General features: G+C 46.3%; 1 protein-coding gene across 1 annotated transcript in view; it reads left to right on the forward strand.

Annotated features, from left to right (window-relative positions):
- Nucleotides 1-27,259, forward strand: part of ABCC4 (ATP binding cassette subfamily C member 4) — a 1,099,276-nt gene that overhangs the window by 1,053,601 nt on the left and 18,416 nt on the right. Inside the window, exon 30 of the mRNA XM_029604735.1 lies at nt 19,130-19,264. Within this exon, the coding sequence (XP_029460595.1) occupies nt 19,130-19,264 (135 nt within the window). The remainder of the gene's footprint in view (nt 1-19,129; nt 19,265-27,259) is intronic.

The raw sequence follows: 27,259 nt of genomic DNA on the forward strand, positions 1-27,259 counted from the left end.
CTGCTCTTGCTCGGGCGCCCCTGTCTGCTTCCGTTCCATTGGCGCCCAAGTCTCCAGGACCCTACCTCGTCCAGCATAAGACTGTACCATCTTTCATCTGCTGTCTCTGGGCTGAACCGATCTCCACATTGACTTCACACAGAGGCCCACCTAAATCCAGCTGGCCCCAGCACCCAAAAGTGCAACCCGCGGGGAACGAGGACTGGTAGTGGTGAAGCTCCAGCTGGCCTCTGTTCATCAGCCCACTCCGGCTATGGGTTGCGTTAGTCCCACCTCGGCCCAAGGGTCCACCTCCGGCACAACATGTGAGAGAGAGAGAGGGGGAGCATATTGTGTGCGTGCCTCTAGTCTACGACAATCTTAGAATGACAAATATGGAGAGCGAGAAATCTTAAAAATCCTTATTAGTTTGTTTTTTTTTAATTTTCAAATTTTCCACGTTTAATACATGAAATACTGTTTGAAAGAAATTTCGGTACAGTAAAACAAGGAAACAAGGTTAATATCACCCAACAATCTTTAAAGAAATATAACTAAAATATACCTTAATATAGGTAATTTGGAGGCAAGAGAAAAGAAAAGAGCGAATTACTTCATATTACAATATATACTAAAGAAATAGGAGAGTTACCCATTTTTCTTTATAGTCGATCACACTTCTGGAGTTAAATTAGGATGACCCAACAAGAAATCCCGCAATTGTTTAGGGTCAAAAAACACATAGTTATTACCCTGATATCTTACACAACTTTTGCAGGGAAATTTTAAAACAAATCAAGCCCCCATATTGGTGACCCTTTCTCTCCAGGCAAGAAATTCCTTCCTGCGCAGCTGTGTTGATCTAGTAAGATCAGGATATAGCCAAATCTTTGCCCCATAAAATAGGGCTTGTCTATTTCTCAGAAACATTTTTAGTATGTAATTACGATCAGATATGAACGCAAAAGATATAAGCATTGATTTCCTTTCCCTTATTTCAGTTTCTAACGAAAGTTCTAAGACTTGGGATATATCCAGCGAAGGTATATCTTCTCTCTCAGCCTGAAGACCCGCCTGTGGGAGGTAGTAAGCTTTAGTACAAACCGGAAAAGCCGCCTCTGGAATCTTGAGTATTTCTTTCATATATGTTTTAAATAATTCAATAGGTGGAATCATCCTAACCACAGGGAAATTTAGGACTCGCAGGTTCAATAACCTTAAATTGTTCTCTAATTTCTCAATTTTTCTTTCCATAACAGTTTCAGATGTTATAAAGTTTTTCTGAAGAGTCTCCATTTTCTGTAAACGCTCCTCTTGGCTCTGTAATTTCACCTCAAAGCCTCTAAAAGTTTCTTTATTTTCTTTAATTTGATTTTTAACTTCAAAAGTAGATTGTGCAATCGATTTCAGAGCTGAATCAATAGCTTTTAAAGCGTACCATACCTTCCCCAGCGTTATATCTTCAGGTTGTCCCAAATTCACATTAACCTCTGCAGGTTCTTGTCGCGGTTCATCCTGCTCTCCAAAAGTTGCCGTTCGCTGTTTTCCTGGGCCCCTTAGAAGGGTCAGTTCTTTCTCTCCAGGTTTCACCTCCAATAAACCACAGATTCCTCCTCCTCTCAGGACGGTAGCTTCCAGCTCTCCCGTCCCGGGGCTCGCCTGAGCCCCACCCTGAGTCTGTAGATGTAAACAGCTTCGGGTTGAATCAGGCGAAGAGAGGACACTCTGCACTGGGGGTGTCAGCCGGATCAGCTCGCCAGGGCTCAGCGTAACATCCAGGGTCAAGGGTGAATGCACTCGCTCCTCCTGCATTCCCCCAGCGACCAGCCCATATGGCGTCGTGGTAGCTCCTGTCAGGAAGCCCTCAATCCGCAGCTGAGAAGGACTTAGCAACGGTGAGCTAGTCAATGCTCCCCGAACCTTTCCTTTTCTTTTTGTATGCGGCATTTTCAATAGGTAGATTTCAAAAGGAAAAACGCCGTAGAGGAGCTCGCTTCCTACACGTCCTATCTGGCGGCCATCTTGCCTCCATCCTTATTAGTTTTAATTATTGGGTTTTATTTGATGTGTCTTCTGTTTTGAAATATTTTATCAATGTTTGGGAAAATTTAAAATTATATATTGGGAGGTGCCCAAAGAGGTATCCACCCTGGGTGCCAAATATTTTAGGCACTCCACTGTGTACCATTGCTGGGGGTTTTTTTTTACCTTTTTTTAATTATTTATTTCTTTTTCATGTGTGTATTGTATATTGGATCACTCCTTCTTATATGGACTGAAGGTTGCAATTAATATTTATTTATTTAAAATATTTTCTATACCGTCGTTAAGTAGATGCCGTCACAACGGTTCACAATAAGGCACATAACTTCATGTTGCTTAAGTGTGTTAAATTATATCAACTAACCAGGTGCCATCAAATACTGTAACATAGTTTCATATTAAATATTAATTGGTGGGTTTGATAAGTCATGTCTACTTCTATCTATATCAGCTATAAGATAAATTAATACTTAAATCTAATCCTTTGTTGTTGAAATAAAATAAAAATAAAATACACACAATTCGAGTAAGATGGTGTGTGTGTGTGTATGGGAGATCTGCTGACCGCATCCTACATTTCCCTAGATTCTACTCTCCATTCTCTTTGTGGTATGCTTGCTTAAATAGCCATGTTTTTAAACTTTTTCTGAATGCTTTGATGTCTCTTTGCATTCTGATTTCTAAGGACATGGTGTTCCATATTATAGGTCCTGCTAGGAATAGGGCCCTATCCCTTACTTGAGTTAGTCTAGCTGTTTTTACTGAGGGAATAGCTAGCAGTGCTTTGCTGATCTCAGGTTTCTGTTAGGGACGAGTACGCGAAGGGCCGTGTTCAGCCATTCTGCCTTTTCGTCATGTATTAATTTATGTATGGTGCCTAGAGTCTTGTATTGTATTCTTTGTTCAATGGGTAGCCAGTGTAGTTCAATTAGGGTATCAGTGATATGGTCTCTTTTACTTTTACTAGTTAGAAGTTTTGCAGTTGTGTTTTGTAATACCTGTAGTGGTCTTATCGTGGTGTAGGGTAAACCCAGAAGAAGGGCATTACAGTAGTCGGTGCTCGCAAATATTAATGCTTGTAATACTGACCGGAAGTCATTTGTTGTTAGTAGCGGTTTAAGTCTTCTAAGAGTCATAAGTTTGGCGTATCCTTCCCTTACTTTTAGAGATATATGTTGTGTCATACTTAGTTCCGTATCGATTATCACTCCAAGGTTTCATACTTTCTCAGCTAGTTGTATTTTTTGGTAGTTATTGAGTGTGATTGGGTTTTGAATTATCGTCAGGAACGTCAGGATCAAGAACGCAACTAGCACTCACCAGGAGGAACCTCGTTGCAAGGCAGTGAATGGGAGCAGACGCCGGCTTTAAATACTAGCCGGCATCTGACGTCATTCTAGTGGGCGGGCAACAAAACAGGATTAGCAGCCAATGTCCAAAAAATAGGATTTCTTTATTGCAAAGTAACACGAGTGTGTAAAAAGTGCCCAACTCTGGCCGAGTTTTGCCCTCTCACAGTGGGGCTACATCAGGGGCTCAACTCAATTCGTGTATTGGATGAAAAAGATCAAGTCTTAAAAAAGACTATGCATTAAGTAGTTATTGGATTGGCTCGAAAAACTCATTGACAGCGATGTCACTGTTTTTTCAGCATAGCTTTACCTTGTTGAGTCAACAAGGTAAAGCTATGCTGCCGTCTATGCGTGTTGTCACAAACTTAAAGCATACCGGTACATTGACTACCTTGTACTGATGAATACATGAAAAAACAGTGACATCGCTGTCAATGAGGGGGAGAAGCCGGATTCAGAGACTCGTCGCCGTCTCCCTGGTGGAGGCTCCGCCGTGAGAAGGCCCGAACCGGCCCGGCAAGCCATGCGTCTCGCAGCTGAGCCTCTGGGGAGCCCGGACAGGCCCGAACCTCCCGCTGCTGCCGCCGGAGAGACCAAGGTAAGGACCCGGTCACAAGGTTTGCGACTGGGACCGCAACAGTATCCCCCTTCTTGCGCCCCCTCTTAGAAGGACCAGGTTTACCGGGATGACTGAGATGGAATTCATGAAGCGGAGACTTGTCCAAGATGTGACGAGCAGGCTCCCATGTGTTGTCCTCAGGACCACAACCCTCCCAGGCCAACAGGTACTCCCATCGTCGCTGGTGGAAGCGAACATCAAGAACATCCCGAACTTGATAGATTGGATCGGCGGGTACAGCCAAGTCTCCCGGCTCAGGAACCCTAGGGTAATATCTTGAAAGAATGAGAGGTTTTAACAGCGAGACATGGAATACATTATGAATGCGCATGGAATAAGGAAGGCGTAATCGGTAGGATACCAATCCTACCCGCTCTGCCACATGGAATGGTCCACAAAACCGTGGAACTAACCTTCGGTAAGGGACCCAATGGTGTATGTTTTTGGTACTGAGCCAGACTTGATCACCGGGAAGGAAGACCGGTGCAGGTTGGCGGTGCTGGTCTGCCCACCTCTTGGCGGTATTGGCGGCCTTGGCGAGTTTGACTTGGATGGAGAGCCAAAGATCATGCATTTGTCGAACTGACAACTGAGTCACAGGCGAGATACTGGGCGTTGGCAGAGGCAATGGTGGCTTGAGTTGTTTCCCAAACACAGTCAGAAACGGGGATTTGCCTGTTACTGAATGGGTGTGATTGTAAGAGAACTCAGCAAGAGGTAATAAACTCACCTAGTTGCCTTGTCTTTCATTGACAAAGGTGCGGAGAAAAGTCTTTAAAGAGCGATTAGTGCACTCCATCTGTCCATTAGTCTGTGGATGGAAGGCAGAAGACAGGCTAAGTTGCACATCAAATTGTTTACACAATGCCTTCCAATAGCAGGCTGTAAACTGGGGCCCTCAGTCCGAGACTATATCCTGTGGGAGGCCATGAATACGGAAGATATGTGAGGCGAAGAGCTGAGCAAGTTCTGGTGCCGATGGTAGCTTGGAGAGAGGAACAAAGTGAGCCATCTTGTAAAAGCGGTCTACAGTTACCCAGATGATTGTGTTTCTCTCAGACGCGGGCAAATCTACCACAAAGTCTGTGGCGATGTGTGTCCAGGGCTCTGTGGGTATGGGTAGCGGTTGTGACAACCCCCTCGGTTTTCCCACCAGAGGTTTCTGTCTTGCGCATGTGGGGCACGAACTATCATAGACGCGTCTTATGGTAGGCCACCAGTAAAAGCGGTTGAGCAGGTCAAGTGTTCCTTTGCAGCCAGCATGGCCGCCTGTCAAGGATTCGTGAGCCCAAACTAGCACTTTCCTTCGTGCGCATCGTGGCACCACTGTTCTTCCTGTAGAGCTCACAGAGGTAGAAGACAAGATCACTCTTGCAGGATCCAGGATGAACTGAGGACGCTCCTCCTCCTCCTCCTGCTCTGTAGCACGAGATAGAGCGTCGGCTCGCACATTTTTACATGCAGGTTTGTAGCGAAACACGAAGTTGAACCGATTGAAGAACAATGACCAACGTGCTTGCCTGGGATTTAAGCCTGGCAGAGGAACTCTAAATTCGTATGGTCCGGGAAGACCGTGATGGGATGAGCAGCTCCCTCCATCCATTGCCTCCACTCTTCAAAGGCTAGTTTAATCGCTAAAAGTTCTTTATCCCCTATGCTGTAGTTGTATTCAGCGGGAGAGAATCTTTTAGAAAAGTATGAGCACGGGAGTAGTCTGCCTGAAGAAGTGCTCTGACTCAGCACAGCTCCCACCGCTATATTGGAAGCATCCACTTCCACTATGAACAGACGGAGATGGTCTGGATGATGTAAGCAAATGTCTTGCACAAAGTCTTCTTTAAGGTTTTCGAACGCCTGGCAGGCCTCCACCGACCAATCCACTGCGTCAGCTCCCTTTCTAGTAAGGGCGAGTAGTGAGGAATGAAATGTCTATAGAAGTTTGCAAAACCCAAAAAACATTGTAAAGCTTTTAACCCTCTAGGACGCGGCCAGTCCTGAATAGCTGCGACTTTGCTGGGATCCATTTGGAATCCTGTTGCAGAAACTATGTAACCCAGGAAAGGAAGAGATTTCAAACATACACTTTTCCAACTGGGCGTACAGGTGGTTGTCTTTGAGGATTTGAAGAACTTGTCTTACATGTCGTCGATGGGAATCCAAGTTGCGAGAATAGATTAGCACGTCATCCAAGTACACAATAACAGAAGTGTAAAGAAGCTCACGTAGTATTTCTTTCATTAAATGTTGGAAAACTGCTGGGGCGTTGCATAAGCCGAAAGGCATAACGAAATACTCATAGTGCCCGTCCCTGGTGTTGAAAGCAGTTTTCCACTCGTCACCGGGACGAATTCGAACCAAATTGTAGGCTCCCTGTAGATCTAGTTTAGTGAATATCTTGGCCCCCTGTAATCGGTCCAAGAGTTCGGAGATCAACGGAAAGGGGTAGCGGTCACGCTTGGTAATAGCGTTCAGACCTCTGTAGTCGATGCAGGGTCTTAGAGAGCCATCCTTCTTGCCTACAAAGAAGAAGCCTGCCCCCGCTGTTGACTTTGAGGGTCGAATGAACCCTCTAGCAAGATTTTCAGCTATGTATTCTGTCATAGCTCGTGCTTCAGGCAGAGATAGTGGATATACCCTCCCACGAGGTGGCGTGGATCCCGGTACCAGTTCTATAGCACAGTCAAAGGGACGATGTTGCAGCAGAAGCTCCGCCTTCTTTTTAGAAAAGACATCGGCAAAGTTGGCATAGACTGCTGGAAGCGCCACAGAATTGTGCAGAAGCGGAATGCTGGGCGCCCGCGGAACGTGTAGACAGGTGTTGAAGCAATAGGGACTCCACTTCACTATCTGCAGATTATCCCACTGAATAACCGGGGAATGTTGCTGCAACCACAGTAGTCCAAGTATCACTGGATGGACGGCCTTTTCCAGAATCAAGAAAGAAATCCTCTTGGAATGTAGAACCCCAGTATGGAGTGTGAGAGGCCCCGTAGAGGCGGAAATACTCCCAGGGAGAGGCGTTCCTCGGATAGATGTAATTCGTAGAGGAATCCTGTGAGGAAGGACAGGGATCCGTAATTGTTGCACAAGATCATACAGAATGAAATTCCCACCTGCTCCGGAATCAATGAAAGCGAGAGTCTCAAAGGTGCTGCCAGGATACTCCAGAGTGATAGGGACGGTACATTGAGGAGCAGAAGTAACACAACCTAGGAGTAGCTCCTCGGGACCTCCTAGGCTCGGGCGTTTTCTGGATGCTCCTTACATTGGACCAGGAAGTGTCCCTTTACCCCACAGTAGAGACAAAGACCCAAAGAGCGCCGGCGTTGCCTTTCTTCCGCCGTTAAGGAAGTATGTCCCAACTGCATGGGTTCTTCAGAGGACGTCTCCAGGCGCACCGTTCCCTGACTGGGTACTGGAGTCATAGGCCTTGAAAATGCAGGTGCTAGAGGCACAGTGCATCGGAATGGACGGCTCTCCCATGCCCGCTGTTGCAGGCGATGATCAATCCTTCCAGCTAAGTCGATTAATTTGTTGAGGTCATCTGGAAGATCATGGGCCGCTAGCTAGTCCTTAACCCGGGACGCCAGCCCCTCCAGGAAGAGACCCTGAAGGCTGTCCTCTCGCCACCCGACCTCGAGAGCAAGTGTAAAGTGTACGGAAGTCGATGGCATAGTATGCCAAGGAGCGAGAGCCCTGTCTCAGCTGTAGGAGCTCCGACGTGGCAGTAGCAAGTCGTGCCGGTTCTTCGAAAGCTTGCTTGAAGTTGGTCACGAACTGCGGCAAATTATTCAGTAGAGAATCGTTCCGCTCCCACATGGGAGAGGCCCAGGACAGCGCCTTCCCATCCAGCAAGGACAAGATGTAAGCCACTTTCACGGAGTCTGTCGGGAACTGGTTAGGCAACAGTGAGAACCTGATGTAACATTGGTTCAGAAAACCACGACAGGCCTTGGCCTCTCCAGAGTAGCGAGGCGGTGCAGGCAACTGGGTCGGTGTATGGGCGCTTACCACCGGCGGGGGTAACGGAACCTGTGGAACATCTGGAGGTGCTGCGTCCAACCGATTGGCCAAACGCTCCACCGTAGCCGCCAGAACATCTAGGCAGTGCTGTTGTTGCTGTAAGCGTCGGGCCATGCCGGGAATGGCCTGAAGCCCTAACAGATCCGCTGGGTCCATGGCCTTGCAAACTGTTATGGGTGTAGCAGTGGACCCTTGGGCCGGCCTGGCAGAATGAGCTGGTAGAAGTGGTCGGCACTCTGTGGCGAGGAAGTAGGCCGGTGGGCGGTGTCAGGTCACACGTGGATCCGGAGTCTTCACCCTGGAAGCCTGCGGACTCCCCGAGAGGAGCTCGTGAGATCCCAGGCCGCTGGGACTTAGGAGATCACTAGAACCAAGGTAATGTCTTCACCCTGTGGAAGCCTGAGGACTCCCTGAGAAGAGCTCGTGAGGTCCCAGACCGCTGGGGACTTAAGAGATCAAGAGCGTGGAGGAAGATGAGACGATCAGAGGTCGAGGCAGGCGGCAGAAACGGAAACCAGAAGCAAGCCGGAGTCAAAGCCAGAGAGACCAACCAGAGGAGTCAGGAACGGAGGATGCGGGAGACGGAGAAGCTGGAACTGGAAAATGAAACTGGAGGCTGGAGCGGGAACACCGGGAGCAAGAACAGGAACCAGAAGATCAGGGACTGGAACAGGAACGTCAGGATCAAGAATGCAACTAGCACTCACCAGGAGGAACCTCGTTGCAAGGCAGTGAATGGGAGCAGACGCCGGCTTTAAATACTAGCCAGCGTCTGACGTCATTCTAGTGGGCGGGCCGTGGTCTGGCGGGAAAAGCCCTTTAAATTGGGCTTCCCCTTGCGCGCGCGTGCCTAGAGGGGGAGGAGCCGGATTCAGAGGCTCGGCGGCGTCTCCCTCGTGGAGACGCCGCCGCGAGAAGGTCCGAATCAGCCCGGCAAGCCGCGCATCTCGCAGCTGAGCCTCTGGGGAGCCCGGAGAGGCCCGAACCTCCCGCCGCTGCCGCCGGAGAGACCAAGGTAAGGACCCGGTCGCAAGGCTTGCGACCGGGACCGCAACACAATCTGTTAGGTTGCCCCAGCCTACACTGTCATAGCTAAAGATAGTTCTCAGCTGTCAACCCTACAAACTTGACCACTTACACACTCCTAACCCTTACTTTCCTTTCTTTTACCATTGCATTGGCTTGACTCTGAAGGAGACTGTTCTTTCTCTTTGTTATTAGCTAAGAACTTTAGTAGCCAAGTCAATCTATTGTCCATACTAGTACACTTGTCATTTTCTCTTGATTATATTTGAGAGCATACAAAAGCCTTGCCATCAAATGTTGGTTGATATTCCTTCATCTTGAGAGCTTGATGCAGCGTACTGCTGCTCTGTAAAAGTCAGCTTTCTCATGTTTTCTTTTTGGTCCTTCAAGATTCGTGGTATATACGGTAAGCATTTACATTTCCATATCTAGTATGACACTCTGCCCCTCCACTTCTTTTATTTTACCACTTGGCATCCCCTGTTATTTCTTCTGTTTCTCCCTCCAGCTTCATCTCTTGTCCTTTTCTAATTATTTTTATCGAAAATGCCATCATGTATTTTAATGAAGCCTGATAAATGTTTGAATTTTTCTATTCTATCTGGGGCAGATTTTCAAAGGGGTACGCGTGCACCCCCCGAAAACCTGCCCCAAGTTTCCCCTGCGCGCGCCGAGCCTATGTTGAATAGGCTCAGCGGCGCACGCAAGTCCCGGGACACGCGTAAGTCCCGGGGCTTTCCTGGGGGGGGGGCATGTCGGTGGGGCGTGTCGTGGTCATGGGGGGGGGGGGGCGCGTCATTTGGGGGCAGGGCCGAGGGCATGGTTCTGGCCCGGGGGCGTGGCCAAGGCCCCCGAAACAGCTCCCGGGCCGGGGAATCGCGCGCCCGCCAGCTGGCTGGCGCATGCAAGTTACACCAGCCAGCTGGCCGGCACGCGCAAGTTACGCCAGCCTCTGGCAGGCGTAACTTTTAAAACAAAGGTAGGGGGGTTTAGATAGGGCTGGAGGGGTGGGTTATGTAGGGGAAGGGAGGGGAAGGTGCGGGGGGGGTGGAAGGAAAGTTCCCTCCGAGGCCGCTCCGATTTTGGCGCGGCCTCGGAGGGAACGGACGCGGGTTGTGCAGCTCAGTGTGCGCAGGCTGCCGATTTTGGGCAGCCTTGCGCACGCCGACCCCGGATTTTAAAGGATACGCATGGCTATGCGCTTATCTATTAAAATCCGGCGTACTTTTGTTTGCGCCTGGTGCACGAACAAAAGTACGCACGGGCGTACTTTTATAAAGTCTACCCCTCTCTGTGTAGTTTTATTTGCAAGCTCTGTTGCATTTTGGTATCTTCTCTGAATTGATTCCATCCTATCAGTGCCCTTATGAATATATGTTCTCTACGGGAGAACAATGTACTTGAGGCATTGACCTAGACCAGCGCATTCCCAACTTCTTTTTCCTACAGATGATATCTCTTCTTATGCACCAGAGCATACTGTTGTCTTTCTGTGCTGCCTTATCACACCAACTGGTAACTTTCACATCATCTGAAATGATTACTTCTAAGGATGACAGAAAAGGGGAGTAGTAGCTGTTTAGGTCAAAAATAATATCAAAGTGACTGAAATGCAGGGAGCCTGGGGAAAGGGAAGGCTCTGTGGGCTGTATTGGAAAGATGGCACTTAAGATCATAAGAACATGCCATACTGAGTCAGATCAAGGGTCCATCAAGTCCAGCATCCTGTTTCCAACAGTGGCCAATCCAGGTGTTGCATCCGTTGGTCGCAGACGGCTGTGAGTGCTCTGCCTCCCCTCTTTTTGCCTTTCTCCTCCTCCATGGATAAGATGGCTGCCTCCGGTGCTGAATGCCGAAACCCTTGGCGTCTCCAACTCAGCATGGGCATCCCCGTCCGCCATGCTCCTTCCCATGGCCTCTTAGGGCGCGCGCACGCCGCCTATGCTTATCTACACGTCATGGCGGGAACCTCGGGGGCATCCCCACCGCATGACTTCAATATCTCCGGGTATTTTAGCCTCCACTCCACTTCCAACAAACGAGTTAGCAAGGACTTCGGTTTAGCTACTCTGACTGCTTCTAAGCTGCAAGCTTAGACTCCTCGCTACCCTCCGGGGTATCTCGCTCCTGAAGAAGCTCTGGGCACCCGCTCCTCAGGGGCCTCTCACTTCCCACTACTCTTCAGGGTTTTCTACTAACTAAACAACCGCTCCTTGGGGGTCTTTCTTCTTTTTCAGGATTCTGCGCTTCCAAGTACTCGCTCCTCAAGGGCCTATCCAGCTCAATATATCCTGCATCACGGACCTCGGGTTCGCCTTCACCATCAATCAGGAGGATTCCAGCACTACTCTTCAGTGAGTACCTTTATGATCCAGCTCTCCATACCACCCACCAGGTTCGGCTTATCCCACTCTGTGGAACACTGCCAACATTGTACATCTGGGTGAGTCTTCTACATCTGAGTGTGTCTGAATGTATTGGCACCTTGCTGGACTTCAGTGCCATACCTTCCTGCATTTCTACCATCTATCTACAGCAGAACAATAAAGCTTTTCATCTCCAGTGTCTGCTCTCTGAGTCTAGCCTATCGCTGTGGTTCCCCACGGGGCCCCTCCCTGTGGGAGGAGTCATCTCCACAGCGACTAAGAGTCCACTATGCCACAAACCCAACAGATTGCTAATTCCATGGACTCGGCTCAGCTCGCAGCCTTGCAGGCCATTCCTGCCCTAGCCCAACCGATCATGGAGCAACAAAAGTCTCTGGAAAACCTAGCTACTGCTTCAATCAATTGCATGCTCAACTGAATACTTCAGCAACTCCAGTGAAAGAATCACTATCTCCAGTGGTGACCATCAAGACCACTGTACCTTTATGCACACCTACCCGCTTCACGGGAGAAGCAAATATGTGTAGAGGGTTTGTTAATCAATGCAGCATGCATTTTTCATTACAGCCTACCCTCTTTCCTACAGAAGCATCCAAGACCACTTACATCCTATCTTTTCTAGAAGGACGAGCTTTGGCTTGGGCTTCACCACTATGGAAACGTGAAGATCCTATCCTGAACGACCTACCAGGATTTCTAAAACTTTTAAGGTCTGTCTTTGATGACCCGGCTCGCCAGACTGTCGCTGGATCTGCTTTGCTTAATCTCCAGCAAGGTAATAAGCTGCTTACAGACTATGTGATCGAATTCAAGACTTTAGCATCCATACTACATTTGGACACTGGATATCTACGTGCTATCTTCATTGAGGGCCTCAACTCTTGCGTAAAGGATGAATTGGTGCCTCGTTATTTGGCCTGATACCCTTGAGTCTCTGATGGAACTGGCTGGGAAAATTGACCGCCGTATTCGAGACCGAACTCAGGAGGCTAAGAGTCCACGAAAGTCCACTACGGGAGTTAACCGTCCTAAACCTATGCCTATTGCTTCAAGTCTACCGTCTGCTTCCCTAGAAGAGGAAGAGCCTATGCAATTAGGCCAAAGCCATTTAACTTCCAAGGAGAGACGTTTTCGTAAGCACATGGGGTTATGCGTGTACTGTGGCCAATCAGGCCATGCCGTACAAACCTGTCCCATCTGTCCGGGAAACTGACTGGCCTAGGATCTGCAGGACTTCTCCTAGGCCTCACCTCTCCTACTCCTCCATTATCTTTACCAGTCTCTCTGCTCTGCGGAGGTCTTGAAATTCAGACTATCACCTTCATTGATTCCGGAGACGGAGGTAATTTTATCTTGAAATGCTTAGTTGAACATCTACGGTTTCCTACCACTCCAATAGCTAAGCCATTGCTATTGTCGTCTATCCATGGGGAACCACTTCCTGGAGAAGTTTCATTAAGCACCCAGTCCGTTGGCCTGCGCATCGGAGCATTACACTCTGAATCCATTTCATTTCTCGAATTAGAAAAGGCCATGCACCCTGTGGTATTTGGACTGCCTTGGCTACAAGATCATATGCCACAATTTAATTGGGCCACATTGGAATTGTCCCGGTGGGGGCCTGACTGTCATGGTCGGTGCCTCGTGGAAGTTTCACCATTCATGTGCATGCCTACTACACCATCGTTACCTGGCTTACCTCCACAATACTGTTATAATTCTGCTCCTCAAGTAGGGAGGAGTTATCAATCTGTTAGCGGTCACCCCGCCAGGAGGGCGGAGTTAGCAATCTGTTGTCGATCACCCTGCCAAGAGGGTGGAGTTATCAATCTGTTAGAGTGTCTGCTAGGAGTTAGCAGTCTGTTAGAGGTTAGGACTGCTGCGTAGCAATCTGTTGTAGGAGCTGCTATGGAGTTACTCCCCAGAGAGGAGAGGTCAGCAACCATCTAAGATCTGTTATGGATCTGTTATGGATCTCCGCACAGAGTGGCAACCTGATATACGAGAGTTCCCCTGAAGGGAGGTGTTGGCCATCTGTATGGTTCCTGCTAAGAAGTAGCAGTTGGTTATGATACAGTTCCTGAGGAAGGAGATGTTAGCAACAGTTGAGGGTAGACTGCAAGGTAGCTGTTTGTTGTATGCTATGCACTATTGTTTGTTCGTAGAGCCACGCTGAGTGTTTCTCGCATGCAAGAGTTTCCTCATTGAACCGCCATGTTTCAGAAAATATCAGTGGGATTTTTATGCACTTCTCATTTAAATGTATTTATACTATCTACAGCTATTGAGCCAGCAAGATTCACATCTGACCCCTTGAAGAAGGAGGCTTTCTCCGAAACACTGAGTGTCGGTACAGCATCGGATTCACCTACCCAGCTGCATAACACTACGTGCTCTCTAATGTGAAAATTGGACTGGAGAGCTTTGTAAGATCAGGGGTAGATTTTCAGACGAGCGCGAACAGCCTACTTTTGTTTGCGCTCCAGGCGCAAACAAAAGTACGCTGGATTTTAGTAGATACGCGCGTAGTCGCGCGTATCGGCTAAAATCCTGGATCGGCGCGCGCAAGGCTATCGATTTCGTATAGCCTGCGCGCGCCGAGCCGCACAGCCTACCCCTGTTCCCTCCTAGGCCGCTCCGAAATCGGAGTGGCCTAGAAGGGAACTTTCCTTTGCCCTCCCCTCACCTTCCCCTCCCTTCCCCTACCTAACCCACCCGCCCGGCCCTGTCTAAACCCCCATCCTACCTTTGTCGGGGGATTTACGCCTCCCAGAGGGAGGCGTAAATCCCCGCGCGCCAGCGGGCCTTCTGCGTGCCGGGCCGCGACCTGGGGGCGGGTACGGAGGGCGCAGCCACGCCCCCGGGCCGTAGCCACGCCCCCGTACCCGCCCCCAAAACGCTGCCGACACGCCCACGCAACGCCGCGCGCTCCGGCCCCGCCCCCCGACATGCCTCCCGACACGCCCACTCCGAAAACCCCGGGACTTACGCGAGTCCCGGGGTTCTGCGCGCGCCGGTGAGCCTATGTAAAATAGGCTCACCGGCGCGCAGGGCCCTGTTCGCGTAAATCCGCCCGGTTTTGGGCGGATTTACGCGAGCAGGGCTCTGAAAATCCGCCCCTAAGTGCATATTGGTACAGCTTCAGACACGCAAGCGTTCCTAAAAAACAGCTCACAGTGACCAATGATTAAAAAGGCCCTTGCCACTGAAAGCTTGTTTAAGCCTGTAGCCTTTGGGCACCACATATGAGGTCACTTTGAGTCTCCACTCTAAATATTTTCCACTAATACATTTTACAGCATTTTTATTATTACAGGCTTTTTTTTACTGCACTTTTTTTTATTGAACTACTTGTGGACTATCAGTCTCGTGCCGGTATTTAGCCTTAGATGGAGTTTACCACCCACTTTCGGCTGCATTCACAAACAACCCAACTCTGAGAGGACCTGGTCCCGGCGCGCCGGGGGCCACTACTACCGGCCTAATACCATCCGTGAGCTGAGCCTCATCTTGTCTTGCCTCCTTGTCTTTCCCCTGTCAACACCACAGTGTACTGACTACCTCAGTTCTGCCAGCCTGTCTTGCCCCTATCAAAACCACAGCAACCTGACTACTTCCGCTCTGCCAGCCTGTCTTGCCCCTATCAACTTTCTGCCACTCTGCCTTGCTGCCAAACACCAGATGACTCTCTACTCCTTGTGGTGTTCTTGCCACTATCATGTTTCCTCCTTTATCAGCGCCTTGTGGTTTTTTCTGACACTCTTTCTGCTTGCTATGTTCCCCCTTCATTGTGCTGTAGGATGTTGATGCCACTTGTCTTGCCACTTTGCCTGTTGTGCTGCCTTCGAGGGTTCATGCAACTGTTATTGGTGCTCTCTTTTGAAGCTGTGGTGTGTTTTTGACACTCTCACTGCTGCTTTGAACCTCTGTTAAAGCATTCTTGCCACTCCTGGTACCCCTTTGCACCTTTACAGTGCCTTAGGCTATTCATGCCACTTTGGTTGCCACTTTACCACAGTCTAAATACCTTGGTGCGCTTTTCTCGTTCTGATGATTGCTCCCCAGAAGTTTCAACAGAATTGATAAGAAAGCCCCAATTCTGCAGCCAAAAATAGGCTGCACATACTTCCCCCATTGACTTTAATGGCAAACGAAAAACGAATGAAATTAATAAACAAATTGGTTTTTTTTCCCCTATGAAACTAATGAAATGAATTTGGGTCTCGGCGAAACAAAATGAATTTTTTCCTTCTGCACATCCCTAATGAAGACTACCCCTCCCTCCTTCCTCCCCACTTACTGCAGTTCAGATCCTCCCTCCCTTGATCTTGCATTCTATCCTCCAAATCCTGGAACCTCTCTCCCTTCTCCCCAGACACTAGAACCCACTCCCCAACCCTTCCTCTTCCCTCCACCTCCTCAATCCAATAATCTGCCTCTCTCTCACTCCGTCTTCTTCCCCTCCCAGTTTACTAATCTTCCCTATCTCCCATCCTCTCCCCATCCCTATTTGTCTTTCCTTCTTACACCACTCCTCCTGATTCTTCTCACTTCCTCTCCCCATCTCTGAGGTCTCCTCCCTGTACTGATAGTTGAGATGATTTTCTTCAGCAGTAAAAATAAAATAATTTATAAATTGTACTAATACATATACTGTAAAATGAATTTATTTTTATAATGTAATATAAAAGATAGAAATGTTTTTTTAATTTTAAAATTTTTCCCACAGAATCTACCCCGAGCTGCCAGAGGACACTAGGGAGCTGTAATTTTTCTGGTCCCTGTTGTTCAAGCTCAGGGAAGAGAGGGGGGTGACAGCACCAACAGTGCCTAGGGGCGCCAAAATCCTAAATCCATCTCTGAGCACACTCATGCTCTCCCCCTCCCCATACAGAGACAAGGAGAATAACTGACATAGCTGATGGATGATACCAAAAGGCCCCTTCCAAGCCATCGCCACATTCACCAATTTACAAACACACCTACCTGCTTACCTCAACCACACCCCCAGCCCCACACCCCTTCACAGTCCTCATACCCAAACTCCCCACTTACTGGAACCTTAACCACCCACACACAACCCGCTATACACACTTTTTACACACCCTCATAACCACACCCAACCCTATACATACACAGCCATACCCCCCCAGACACCCATTCACATATACACTCTCCCGTGTACCCCACACACAACTCCATCCACCTGCCCCCCAATCCCCACACATACATCATTCCCCCTCAATCCCCCCACACAAATTTCTACAAAGCATTCCAAAAACTATTGCCTCTGTATGTTTTCTCTACTTTTTAAAAATTAATTGGTTCTTACCAGATTCCTTTTGATTTGAATTAGTTTGCACATTTATTTTCATAAAATTGCGCATTTCTAATCGTATCATGGTAGACTTGGTTCTAGAGAAGCACATTATAGCCCAGACTGTTTGGATAAAGGGAGTATTGATAACCAACTATAGGTCAACATTTCACTGACAAAATTTGTGAGGCCGCAACAAAGAGTTTGATCCACACAATACTGATGTCTAGACACTAATTCCCATTTGTATTTGCTGAGGCTTGCAAAGCAGCTATAAATAGATGTAAATACTTGTGAGAAATTATGTTTTTATGGTATGAGGGGCATTGCCTCTCACTAGCCAGGTCATTCATCAAAATGCATTATGGCATTAACTCACACAATAACGCATTAAGACCATAACGCAAAGGTTAATTTTAGGAGCCAGTTTCGCACGTAGAATGAGATGTACAAACTGCACAGTACACCCATCAAGCTAGGGTGAGAGAACATAGAAATTTCATCTTTGTGAGACTTTCCTCACTTCAAATGACGTCAAATCTTCACCAAGGTGTACTGTGCTGTTCAATCATCTCACTCTATGTGCGAAACTGGCCCCTAAACCCGAAACCACTACCTCGCCTCGACCTATTGGATGGCCCTCCTATAGAGATATAAATACTTAGCTACTATGAAGGGCTTGTAGATAGTCTCTCTCTCTCTCTCTCTCTCTCTCTCTCTCTCTCTCTCTCTCTCTCTCTCTCTCTCTCTCTCTCTCTCTCTCTCTCTCTCTCTCTCTCTCTCTCTCTCTCTCTCTCTCTCTGTATTTGAATATAAAGCTCTTTTTCAGTGAAAAAAGTAACTGCACTGGGAGATAGAGCTCAATGGATTTCTTTCAGGAGGTGATAGCTGACAACAGGAAAACATTGTGTAATAATGTAAGCTTCTGAAAGAATGGTTACAGAATATATCAATTTTTTTTTTTTAATTGGTGCATGGTGAGGATGTGACCTGTAAGTCATAGACAGGCCTCACATGGGCAACACCACAAAAAAAGTACTTTATCTCTAAAGATTCTTTTCTTCATCTCTAAATTTATATGTATGTTATCTTTCCACTAATCTCTTTTAAAATAAAAATTGTGCAACATCTATGGCCATTGTTAGAACTAAAAGAGTTCTGTACAGTTCTTCAGTCCTTGCTATTTATGGGTTTTGACTATGGCAATACATTATACCTTGGAGTTCTATTTTGAGACCATTGTAGGTTGCTCAAAATGCTGCTACCTGTATGCTGGTGGGCCTGAATTTAAGGCATCATGTTACTCCTCTCCACTATAAAGTACACTGGCTCCCAGTTTCATGGCACATTAAATACAAAGTTACTGTGATCATATTAGAGTCCTCAGTTGCCTTGGATTAGGGCTGTTTTGAATAGCTAGGTTCCTTCTTGGATGCCACATTCCTCCTAGTCTAGGTTACTTATTGTACCCTCGATTAAGGTGGCAGGCTCAGCTGAGGCACAGGAGTGTGCCTTTTCCATAGCAGGCTCGCTGCTTTAGGGTACTTCACCAGAGCATCTCAGGTTGACATTTTAAAAAATTACCGGCACTCATTTGTTTCAGTTGGCCTCAAACCACAGTAACACGCATATTTGTTTTCTGTCTTTTTGGTGCTCAGAGTACTATGGGATGTTCTTTAGATTTCTAGCTCACGTAGTTTAGAATATTTACATTAGAGAGATTATGGTGACTCTGTTTTGTTTAAGATTCATTTTTAATTTATGTATCTTTATACATGCTGAAATGAGTTGTTTTGTATTACTGATATGAACCACTTTGAACTTTAGGCAGTATATACATTTTTTAAATAAAAACTTCCATCATGTTCAGTTATTTGTTAACCACAGCAGGTTTTGCCCTCTGCTGTGTACATTGCTTCACCCTGCACTGAGGCAGGGGTTTTTATCTCTGTGTTGCAGGAAAAAGGTTATTTTTCTGTATAAACTTATCCTTTAAAATAGCATTAAAATTTTCTGTTTTCTTGCTGATAAATCTGATTACAGCGAGTACACTTTTTTTTTTTTTATAAATGTATTCTGCCAAAGAATATTTGGGAACACAGGCTTAGACTTTCTAAACAACTGTTAAGGATGAGAGGGTGCTGAGCTCCATCATCAAATGTCAGCCACGCAGCAAACACATATTTTAATCAACTGGAATGCTCCTATTTCAGTGTCTGGAAGATGCCCAGGCAATTTTAAAATTTCTGCATACCCACATCAAAACCAAACTTCTAGGAAAAACAGCCAACCTTCACCTTCTTTTTAAATGTAGTGTGAAGCTTTGTGATGAGTTGCTGTAAAATGCACTTGTTGTAATGGGCCTGTTTCTGCTCGTTAATAGGTGTTAGATGCAGGAAGAATAAAAGAATATGATGAGCCATACATTTTACTGCAGAATAAAGAGAACCTGTTTTACAAGATGGTGCAACAAGTGGGCAAGGCTGAAGCTGCCTCCCTAACAGAAACAGCAAAACAGGTAGGCTTTATACAAGAAGGCATTAATTAAGATTGCTTCAACTGTTCACTTTTAACAACTCTGCATTTTATGTCAGATGTTTACTTGAAGAAAAATATACAGTAGTAGCACTTCATCAGGTTTTGAATCCTGAATAGACAAGGCCCGGGTTGTTTTGACTGGTGCTCAACGTGTGTAAAAATAGTTTATTAAATTTGAAAAAGCTACTATTCTACTATTTGTGCAGTGAATATATACTGTATTAAATTAAATTTAAAAAATTAGCTACTAAAAAAAAATGTATATACTTATTATGGCATTGTCAAGCCTTGAGTCACAATTCAGTCAATTAGATGTTGACATTTAATAGCTATGAGCCTTTATTAGGGGAGCAGTGACTTCTAGAAACTGCCATAAAAATTATCTCCAGAAATGTGTTGTATTTCTCTCCTTTGAATTTTTTTTTTTTACTGTGCGTCACAAGTAGTATTCTTTTCTTGAGTATCGCTGGACCTTTCTCCACATGCTGGTTAGCTATAAACTCACATGTCTTATTGTCAGTGGAGGGAAGTGACTTCAGACTGTAAATTTCTGTGACACTGTGGTCATATTTCAGTTAGGAACATGAAACACATTCTTAAAATGATTTTTGGTAGCTCTGAGAAAAACATGGGAGTGAAAAGATGGCTGGATTAATGAGCCAAATGAAAGGTAGAAAATTGCTGTGTTTCTCATTCATGTTTTGCCAAAGTTGATTAAGTATAGGGTACTGCTGCTTTATATTATGGGATTGTGTGTAGTAAATGCACTTTTTAATCTGTTTATGGTCTGTGCTTCTATCATAGATTTATATTTTTATTGTTATGATGCCTGACTGAACAGTCAACCATAAGGCTACATGTTTTCTTTTCTAAATAAAGCATTTAATTTTCAGAATTATAGTTGCATGCTAAGTGAGAAAAATAGTCCCTACTATTCCAACATGTTTCACACTGATAAATAACAGCTGTGGGGAATATTCTTTGATAAATCTAGCTCTGTGGCCTCGGTACTCCATGGGCACAGGCATATATGTCACCGGTTTGTATTCCTGTAGAAGTTGGGCATGCTTGCCAAAATTCCACTCCTATTCTTTAAATAGGTCAGGTTGGTTGTGTATTTCTAAATGTGGGACTAGAACAGGACAGACTGAAATTACCTTTACCCAGGCCACCAAATGTATACCGTTCACTAAAATTGGAAATGAGACAAATTATTTCCTACTGCAATACAAGAGACAGAAAATAGGGAGTAAATTTTTATTTTTTATTTTGCTGCTGTTAATAGGAAGTACTTTTTTAAGTGAAGCACTCCTATGTGAACAAGCTAGTTTACGTTGTTTGAATCCATAGCAACTTGTCCTGATGATAGAACTATTTTAATTCTGTTATAGACAATATATTTACTTACATGTCTGCACAGATTTCTGTGTGAATTTAAAAAGACAACTCAGGACTACGTATAGCTGATCTCTATCATGAGAGACTCCTGCCTTCCCCATCCCCTCATGGATTATCTTTTCCATATTTCTCACAAACAATTTCATAATTTAATCCTTAGCAAACTATATCACTTAGCAATCTCTGCGAGAAATAAAATAACATCCATTAAAAATGTCAAATGGCACTAAAGGTTGAATTACAAAATGCCCCTTAAATATAGCATACTGTGAAAGAATCATAGATTTCTGTACATTGAAAACTATTTTGGTTTATGTGTTATATGTTTTTACAATTGATGTGATCATATCACAGAACAATGGCACAGGACAGCCTTCTAAAAGGGGATTGGTTCTTTCTCTAACATGTGAAAGTGAATGGATCAAACAGCAGTAAGTGAAGGAGTGAATAAATTAATATTAAGTGCCCAACGCTTGCTATTCATTTTTTCACTCCCCTTACTGCCGAGGGGGGATTTGGAATCTGGCAAATGCTGTTTTATGACATGGACCCTCCAAATGTACTATGTCAGGTAGAGGACCCCTTTGGTCAGGCCAGCTGCGTGAAGTTTAACCCTGCCTCTGAGCAGGCCATAGATTTCTCGCGGTAGTAGGATATGCGCTAGGCAGTCTCTTGCTTAGCATGCCTCTTTGCATTGTAGGCTAATAGCTAATTAGACTATTACCCTGCAATTTGTATGCACCCATGCTAAGCCTGCCGCTGGTCTTTTAGTGCAGATTTTTTGTCGCTAAAGCTCTTTTTACATTCAAGGGCTACATTAGCGCGGAAAAACCCATGCTAAAACGCGAATAAAAACACACGATAGGTTTAGCACCCCTTATTGAATCGGCCCCTGTGTGAGTCACACAACCCGGGTCATACTTCTGTGTTCTTGCAGTTAACTGTGAGAATGTGAAGTGGCTACCTTGGACCACGCTCCTCACATAGTCACAGAACCACATGCTGCCATTACAATCGTGGTGGAAGGAAGGCGAAAAGTGCGAATGGGGATGGCGGGAGGAGAAGGAAAGAGAATGGATGAGAGTAAACAGAATGATTAGGAGGAGAGAGTGGATAGAATACAGGAGAGACTAGAAAAAGGGCAAGAGAGAAGGAGAAGCTATAGAAGAGAGGAGGAAAGAGGAACATTTGAGGAAGAAGAGAGGTTGTAGAGAAAGGTAAGAATATTTTTTTTAAATAACGAGGGCCCATGATTGGAGGGTTGTGGATGGAGCCCTGGTGCATGTTCCCTGGCCCGTGATCATCACTGCATGTTGGGAGCTGGGGAATATTGAATAGGGGAAAGATCCCTGGGTATTTGTGAATGAAGGCTTATGACCCCAGCCCTGGTCCCGATTGAGCTGGAAGTACAAAGGGGCTGGAGGAAACTGCTGGACCCAAGAAAAAAAGAAGAGAAAGAAAACATTAATTTGGTGAAAGGAAAGAAATGAAGAACAAAAGCAACCAGAAGTTCATATTAAGCAATGTAACATTGTATTCAAATTTCTGCAAATGTGCAACAAAATTTTTTAACTCTTGCTGCAGTAGCTACCGCTCGACTGCAGTAGAAGACCAGAGGTCTTGTATATAGGCTGCTAAGAGGAATTTGTCTTGGTACAAAATAGTTTCTTCTAGGGACTTGGCAGTTTTTCCTTATTACTATTCAAGGACTAGAAAAGATATGGAGATGGGGGATGAGAACTAATTATGTATAAACCCACAAAAAATGGAGGTATTCTGGGTGGGGAAATCCTCATTGATCCTGGGTGGTGATGTCCAACCAAGAATGACACTGTAGAAATTGCCATACTGGGTCAGACCAAAGTTCCATCAAGGCCAGCACCCTGTTTCCAACAGTGGACAATCCAGGCTACAAGTACCTGGCAAGTACCCAAAAACTAAATATATCCCATGCTACTGATGCTAGAAATAGCAGTGACTATTTTCTAAGTCAACTTGATTAATAGCAGGTAATGGACTTCTCCTCCAAGAACTTATCCAAACCTTTTTTAAACCCAGCTATACTTAGGGGCAGATCTTTAAACCTGCACGTGGGCGTAGATTTGTTCGTGCTACCCGCGCGAACAAATCTACGCCTGATTTTATAACATGGTGCGCGCTACAGCATGCATGTTATAAAATCCAGGGTCGGCGCATGCAAGGGGGTGCACAATTGTGCAACTTGCGTGTGCCGAGCCACGCAGCCTTCCTCCTTTCCTTCCGAGGCTGCTCCGAAATCCTCGGAAGGAACTTTCCTTCCGCCCCCCCCCCCCCCCCCTGCACCTTCCCCTCCCTTCCCCTATCTAACCCGCCCCCCAGCCCTATCTAAAACCCCCTCCTTACCTTTATCGGGAAAGTTACACCTGCCTCTGGGCAGGTGTTACTTGCGCGTGCCGGCTGCCTGCCGGCGCGACATCCCCCGGCACGGCGTCTGTTCCGGAGGCCTCGGTCCCACCTCCGGAACGTCCCCGGGCTGCCGCCCCAGCCCGGAACTCCCCTTTTTCGAAGCCCCGGGACATACACGCGTCCCGGGGATTGCGCGCGCCGCCGAGCCCATGCAAGATAGGCTCGGCGCGCAGGGGCAGCTTGGGGCAGCTTTTTGAGGGTTACGCACATATGTTACATGCGTAAACCTTTGAAAATATGCCCCTAACTGCACTAACCACATCCCCTGGCAACAAATTCCAGAGTTTGTGCGTTGAGTGAAAGAATTTTCTCCAATTAGTTTTAAATGTGCTAAATGCTAACTTCATGGGGTGCCCCAGTCCTTCTATTATCCGAAAGAGTAAATAACCAATTCATATTTATCCGTCCTGACCTCTCATGATTTTAAACACCTCTATCATATCCCCTTTAAGCTGTCTCTTCTCCAAGCTGAACAGCCCTAACCTCTTTAGTCTTTACTCATAGGGGTAGATCTTAAAAAAATACGCGCGCGCATACTTTTGTTTGCGCAACCGGCGCGAACAAAAGTAAGCTAGATTTGAAAAGATACGCGCGTTACCGCGCATATCTTTTAAAATCCGGGGTCGGCGCGCGCAAGGCTGCGCAAAATCGGCAGCCTACGCGCGCCGAGCCGCACAGCCTGCCTCTGTTACCTCTGAGCGGCCTCGGAGGGAGCGGCCTCGGAGGGAACTTTCCTTCCGCATCCCCCCACCTTCCCCTCCCTTCCCCTATCTAACCCACCCCCCAGCCCTACCTAAATCCCCCCCCCTACCTTTGTTGTACAAGGTACGCCTGCTTGAAGCAGGCGTAACTTGTGCGCGCCGCCTCGTCAGCCCCCAGCACAGGCCGCAGTGCCGGGGGACTTGGGACCGCCCTCCCGGCCCGCCCCTGAAGACTTGCCACGCCCCCAGACCCGCCTCGGACCGCCCCGACCCTGGGCACGCCCCCAGGACACGCCCCGGTCTTCGGACACTCCCCCTCCCGCTCCTTTTACGAAGCCCCGGGACTTACGCGCGTCCCGGGGCTTTACGCACACCGGCGGCCTATGCAAAATAGTTGCGCCAGCGCGCAGGGCTTTTAAAATCTACCCCATAGGGAACTGTCCCATCCCCTTTATCATTTTGGTTGCCTTCTGTACCCTCTCCATCGCAACTACATCTCTTTTGAGATGCGGCAACCAGAATTGTACACATTATTCAATGTGTGGGCTCACCTTGGAGCGATACAGAGGCATTATGACATTTTCTGTTTTATTCACCATTCCCTTACTAATAATTCCTAATATTTTGCTTGCTTTTTTGACTGCCGCAGCAAAGTGAGCCAACGATTTCAATGTAATATCCACTATGACAACTAGATCACTTTCCTGGGCGGTAGCTCCCAATATGGAACCTAACTTCGTGTAACAATAGTATGGGGGTTTTTTCCCTATATGCATCACCTTGCATTTATCCACATTAAATTTCATCTGCCATTTGGATGCCCAATTTTACAGTCTCACAAGGTCCTGCTGCAATATATCACAATCTGCTTGTGATCTGCTGAATAATTTTGTATCATCTGCAAATTTGATTACCTCACTCGTCATATTCCTTTCCAGATCACTTATAAATATATTGAAAAGCACGGGTCCCAGTACCAGATCCCTGAGGCACTCCACTGCCCACCCCTGTCCACTGAGAAAATTGTCCATTTAATCCTACTCTCTGTTTCCTGTCCTTTAATCAGTTTCTAATCCATGAAAATACATACTTTTTATTTTTCTTAGTAGCCTCGCATGAGGAACTTTGTCAAATGCCTTCTGAAAATCCAAATACACTACATCTACCGGTTCATCTTTATATGTTTATTAACCCCTTCAAAAAAGTGAAGATTTGTGAGACAAGACTTGCCTTGGGTAAAGCCATGCTGACTTTATTCCATTAAACCATGTCTTTCTATATGCTCTGTGATTTTGATCTTTAGAACACTTTCCACTATTTTTCCTGGCACTGAAGTCAGTCTAACTGGTCTATAGTTTCCTGGATTGCCATGGAGCCCTTTTTAAATATTGGGGTTACATTAGCCACCCTCCAGTCTTAAGGTACAATGGATGATTTTTAAGGATAGGTTACAAATTTTTACAAATAGATCTGAAATTTCATTTTTGAGTTCCTTCAGAACCCTGGGGTGTATAAAAACCGGTCCAGGTGATTTACTACTCTTCAGTTTGTCAATCAGGCCTACCACATCTTCTAGGTTCAACGTGATTTGGTTCAGTCCATCTGAATCATTACCCATGAAAACCTTCTCCTTAACAGGTATCTCCCCAACATCCTCTTCAGTAAACACCGAAGAAAAGAAATCGTTTAATCTTTCCGCGATGGCCTTATCTTCTCTAAGTGCCCCTTTAACCCCTCAATCATCTAACAGTCCAACTGACTCCCTTGCAGGCTTTCTGCTTTGGATATATTTTTTAAAGTTTTTACTGTGTTTTTGTTTCTACGTCCGTCTTCAAATTCTTGTTTAGCCTGTCTTATCAATGTCTTACTTTTAACTTGCTAACTCTTATGCTTTATCCTATTTTCTTCGATTGGATCCTTCTTCCAATTTTTGATTGAAGATCTTTTGGCTAAAATAGCCTTTTTCACCTCACCTTTTAATTATGCCGGTAATAGTTTTGTCTTCCTTCCACCTTTCTTAATGTATGAAATACATCTGAACTGTGCTTCTAGGATGGTGTTATTTTATCAATGTCCATGCCTCTTGCACATTTTTTTACCTTTGTAGCTGCTCCTTTCAGTTTTTTTCTAAATATTTATCTCATTTTATCAAAGTTTCCCTTTTGAAAGTTTAGCACTAGAGCGTGGATTTGCTTACTGTCACCCTTCCAGTCATTAATTCAAATTTGATCAAATTATGATCACTATTGCCAAGCGGCCCTACCACCGTTACCTCTCTCACCAAATCCTGTGCTCCACTGAGAATTAGATGTAAAATTGCTCCCTCTCTCCTCGGTTCCTGAACCAATTGCTCCATAAAACTGTCATTTATTCCATCCAGGAACTTTGTCTCTTTAGCATGTCCTGATGTTACATTTACTCAGTCAATATTGGGGTAATTGAAATCTCCCATTATTACTGCACTACCAATTTGGTTAGCTTCCCTAATTTCTCTTAGCATTTCACTGTTCATCTCACCATCTTGATCAGGTGGACAGTAGTATACTCCTATCACTATAACCTTCTCCAACACACAAGGGATTTCTACCCATAAAGATTTGATTGTGCTTTTAGTCTCATGCAGGATCTTTATCCTGTTGGACTCTATGCCATCCCAGACATAAAGCACTAGGGATGTGAATCGTTTTAGGACAATTAAAATTATCGTCCGATAATTTTAATATCGTCTTAAACCGTTATGGAACACAATACAATACAGATTCTAACGATTTATCGTTATAAATCGTTAGAATCGTGAGCCGGCACACTAAAACCCCCTAAAACCCACCCCCGACCCTTTAAATTAAATCCCCCACCCCCCCGAACCCCCCCCCCAAATAACTTAAATAACCTGCGGGTCCAGCGGCGGTCCAGAACGGCAGCGGTCCGGAACGGGCTCCTGCTCCTGAATCTTGTCGTCTTCAGCCGGCGCCATTTTCCAAAATGGCGCCGAAAAATGGCGGCGGCCATAGACGAAAAAGATTGGACGGCAGGAGGTCCTTCCGGACCCCCGCTGGACTTTTGGCAAGTCTCGTGGGGGTCAGGAGGCCCCCCACAAGCTGGCCAAAAGTTCCTGGAGGTCCAGCGGGGGTCAGGGAGCGATTTCCCGCCGCGAATCGTTTTCGTACGGAAAATGGCGCCGGCAGGAGATCGACTGCAGGAGGTCGTTCAGCGAGGCGCCGGAACCCTCGCTGAACGACCTCCTGCAGTCGATCTCCTGCCGGCGCCATTTTCCGTACGAAAACGATTCGCGGCGGGAAATCGCTCCCTGACCCCCGCTGGACCTCCAGGAACTTTTGGCCAGCTTGTGGGGGGCCTCCTGACCCCCACGAGACTTGCCAAAAGTCCAGCGGGGGTCCGGAAGGACCTCCTGCCGTCCAATCTTTTTCGTC

Source organism: Rhinatrema bivittatum, chromosome 5 (assembly GCF_901001135.1).
Source record: "Rhinatrema bivittatum chromosome 5, aRhiBiv1.1, whole genome shotgun sequence".
In the NCBI taxonomy this organism is placed as follows: domain Eukaryota; kingdom Metazoa; phylum Chordata; class Amphibia; order Gymnophiona; family Rhinatrematidae; genus Rhinatrema; species Rhinatrema bivittatum.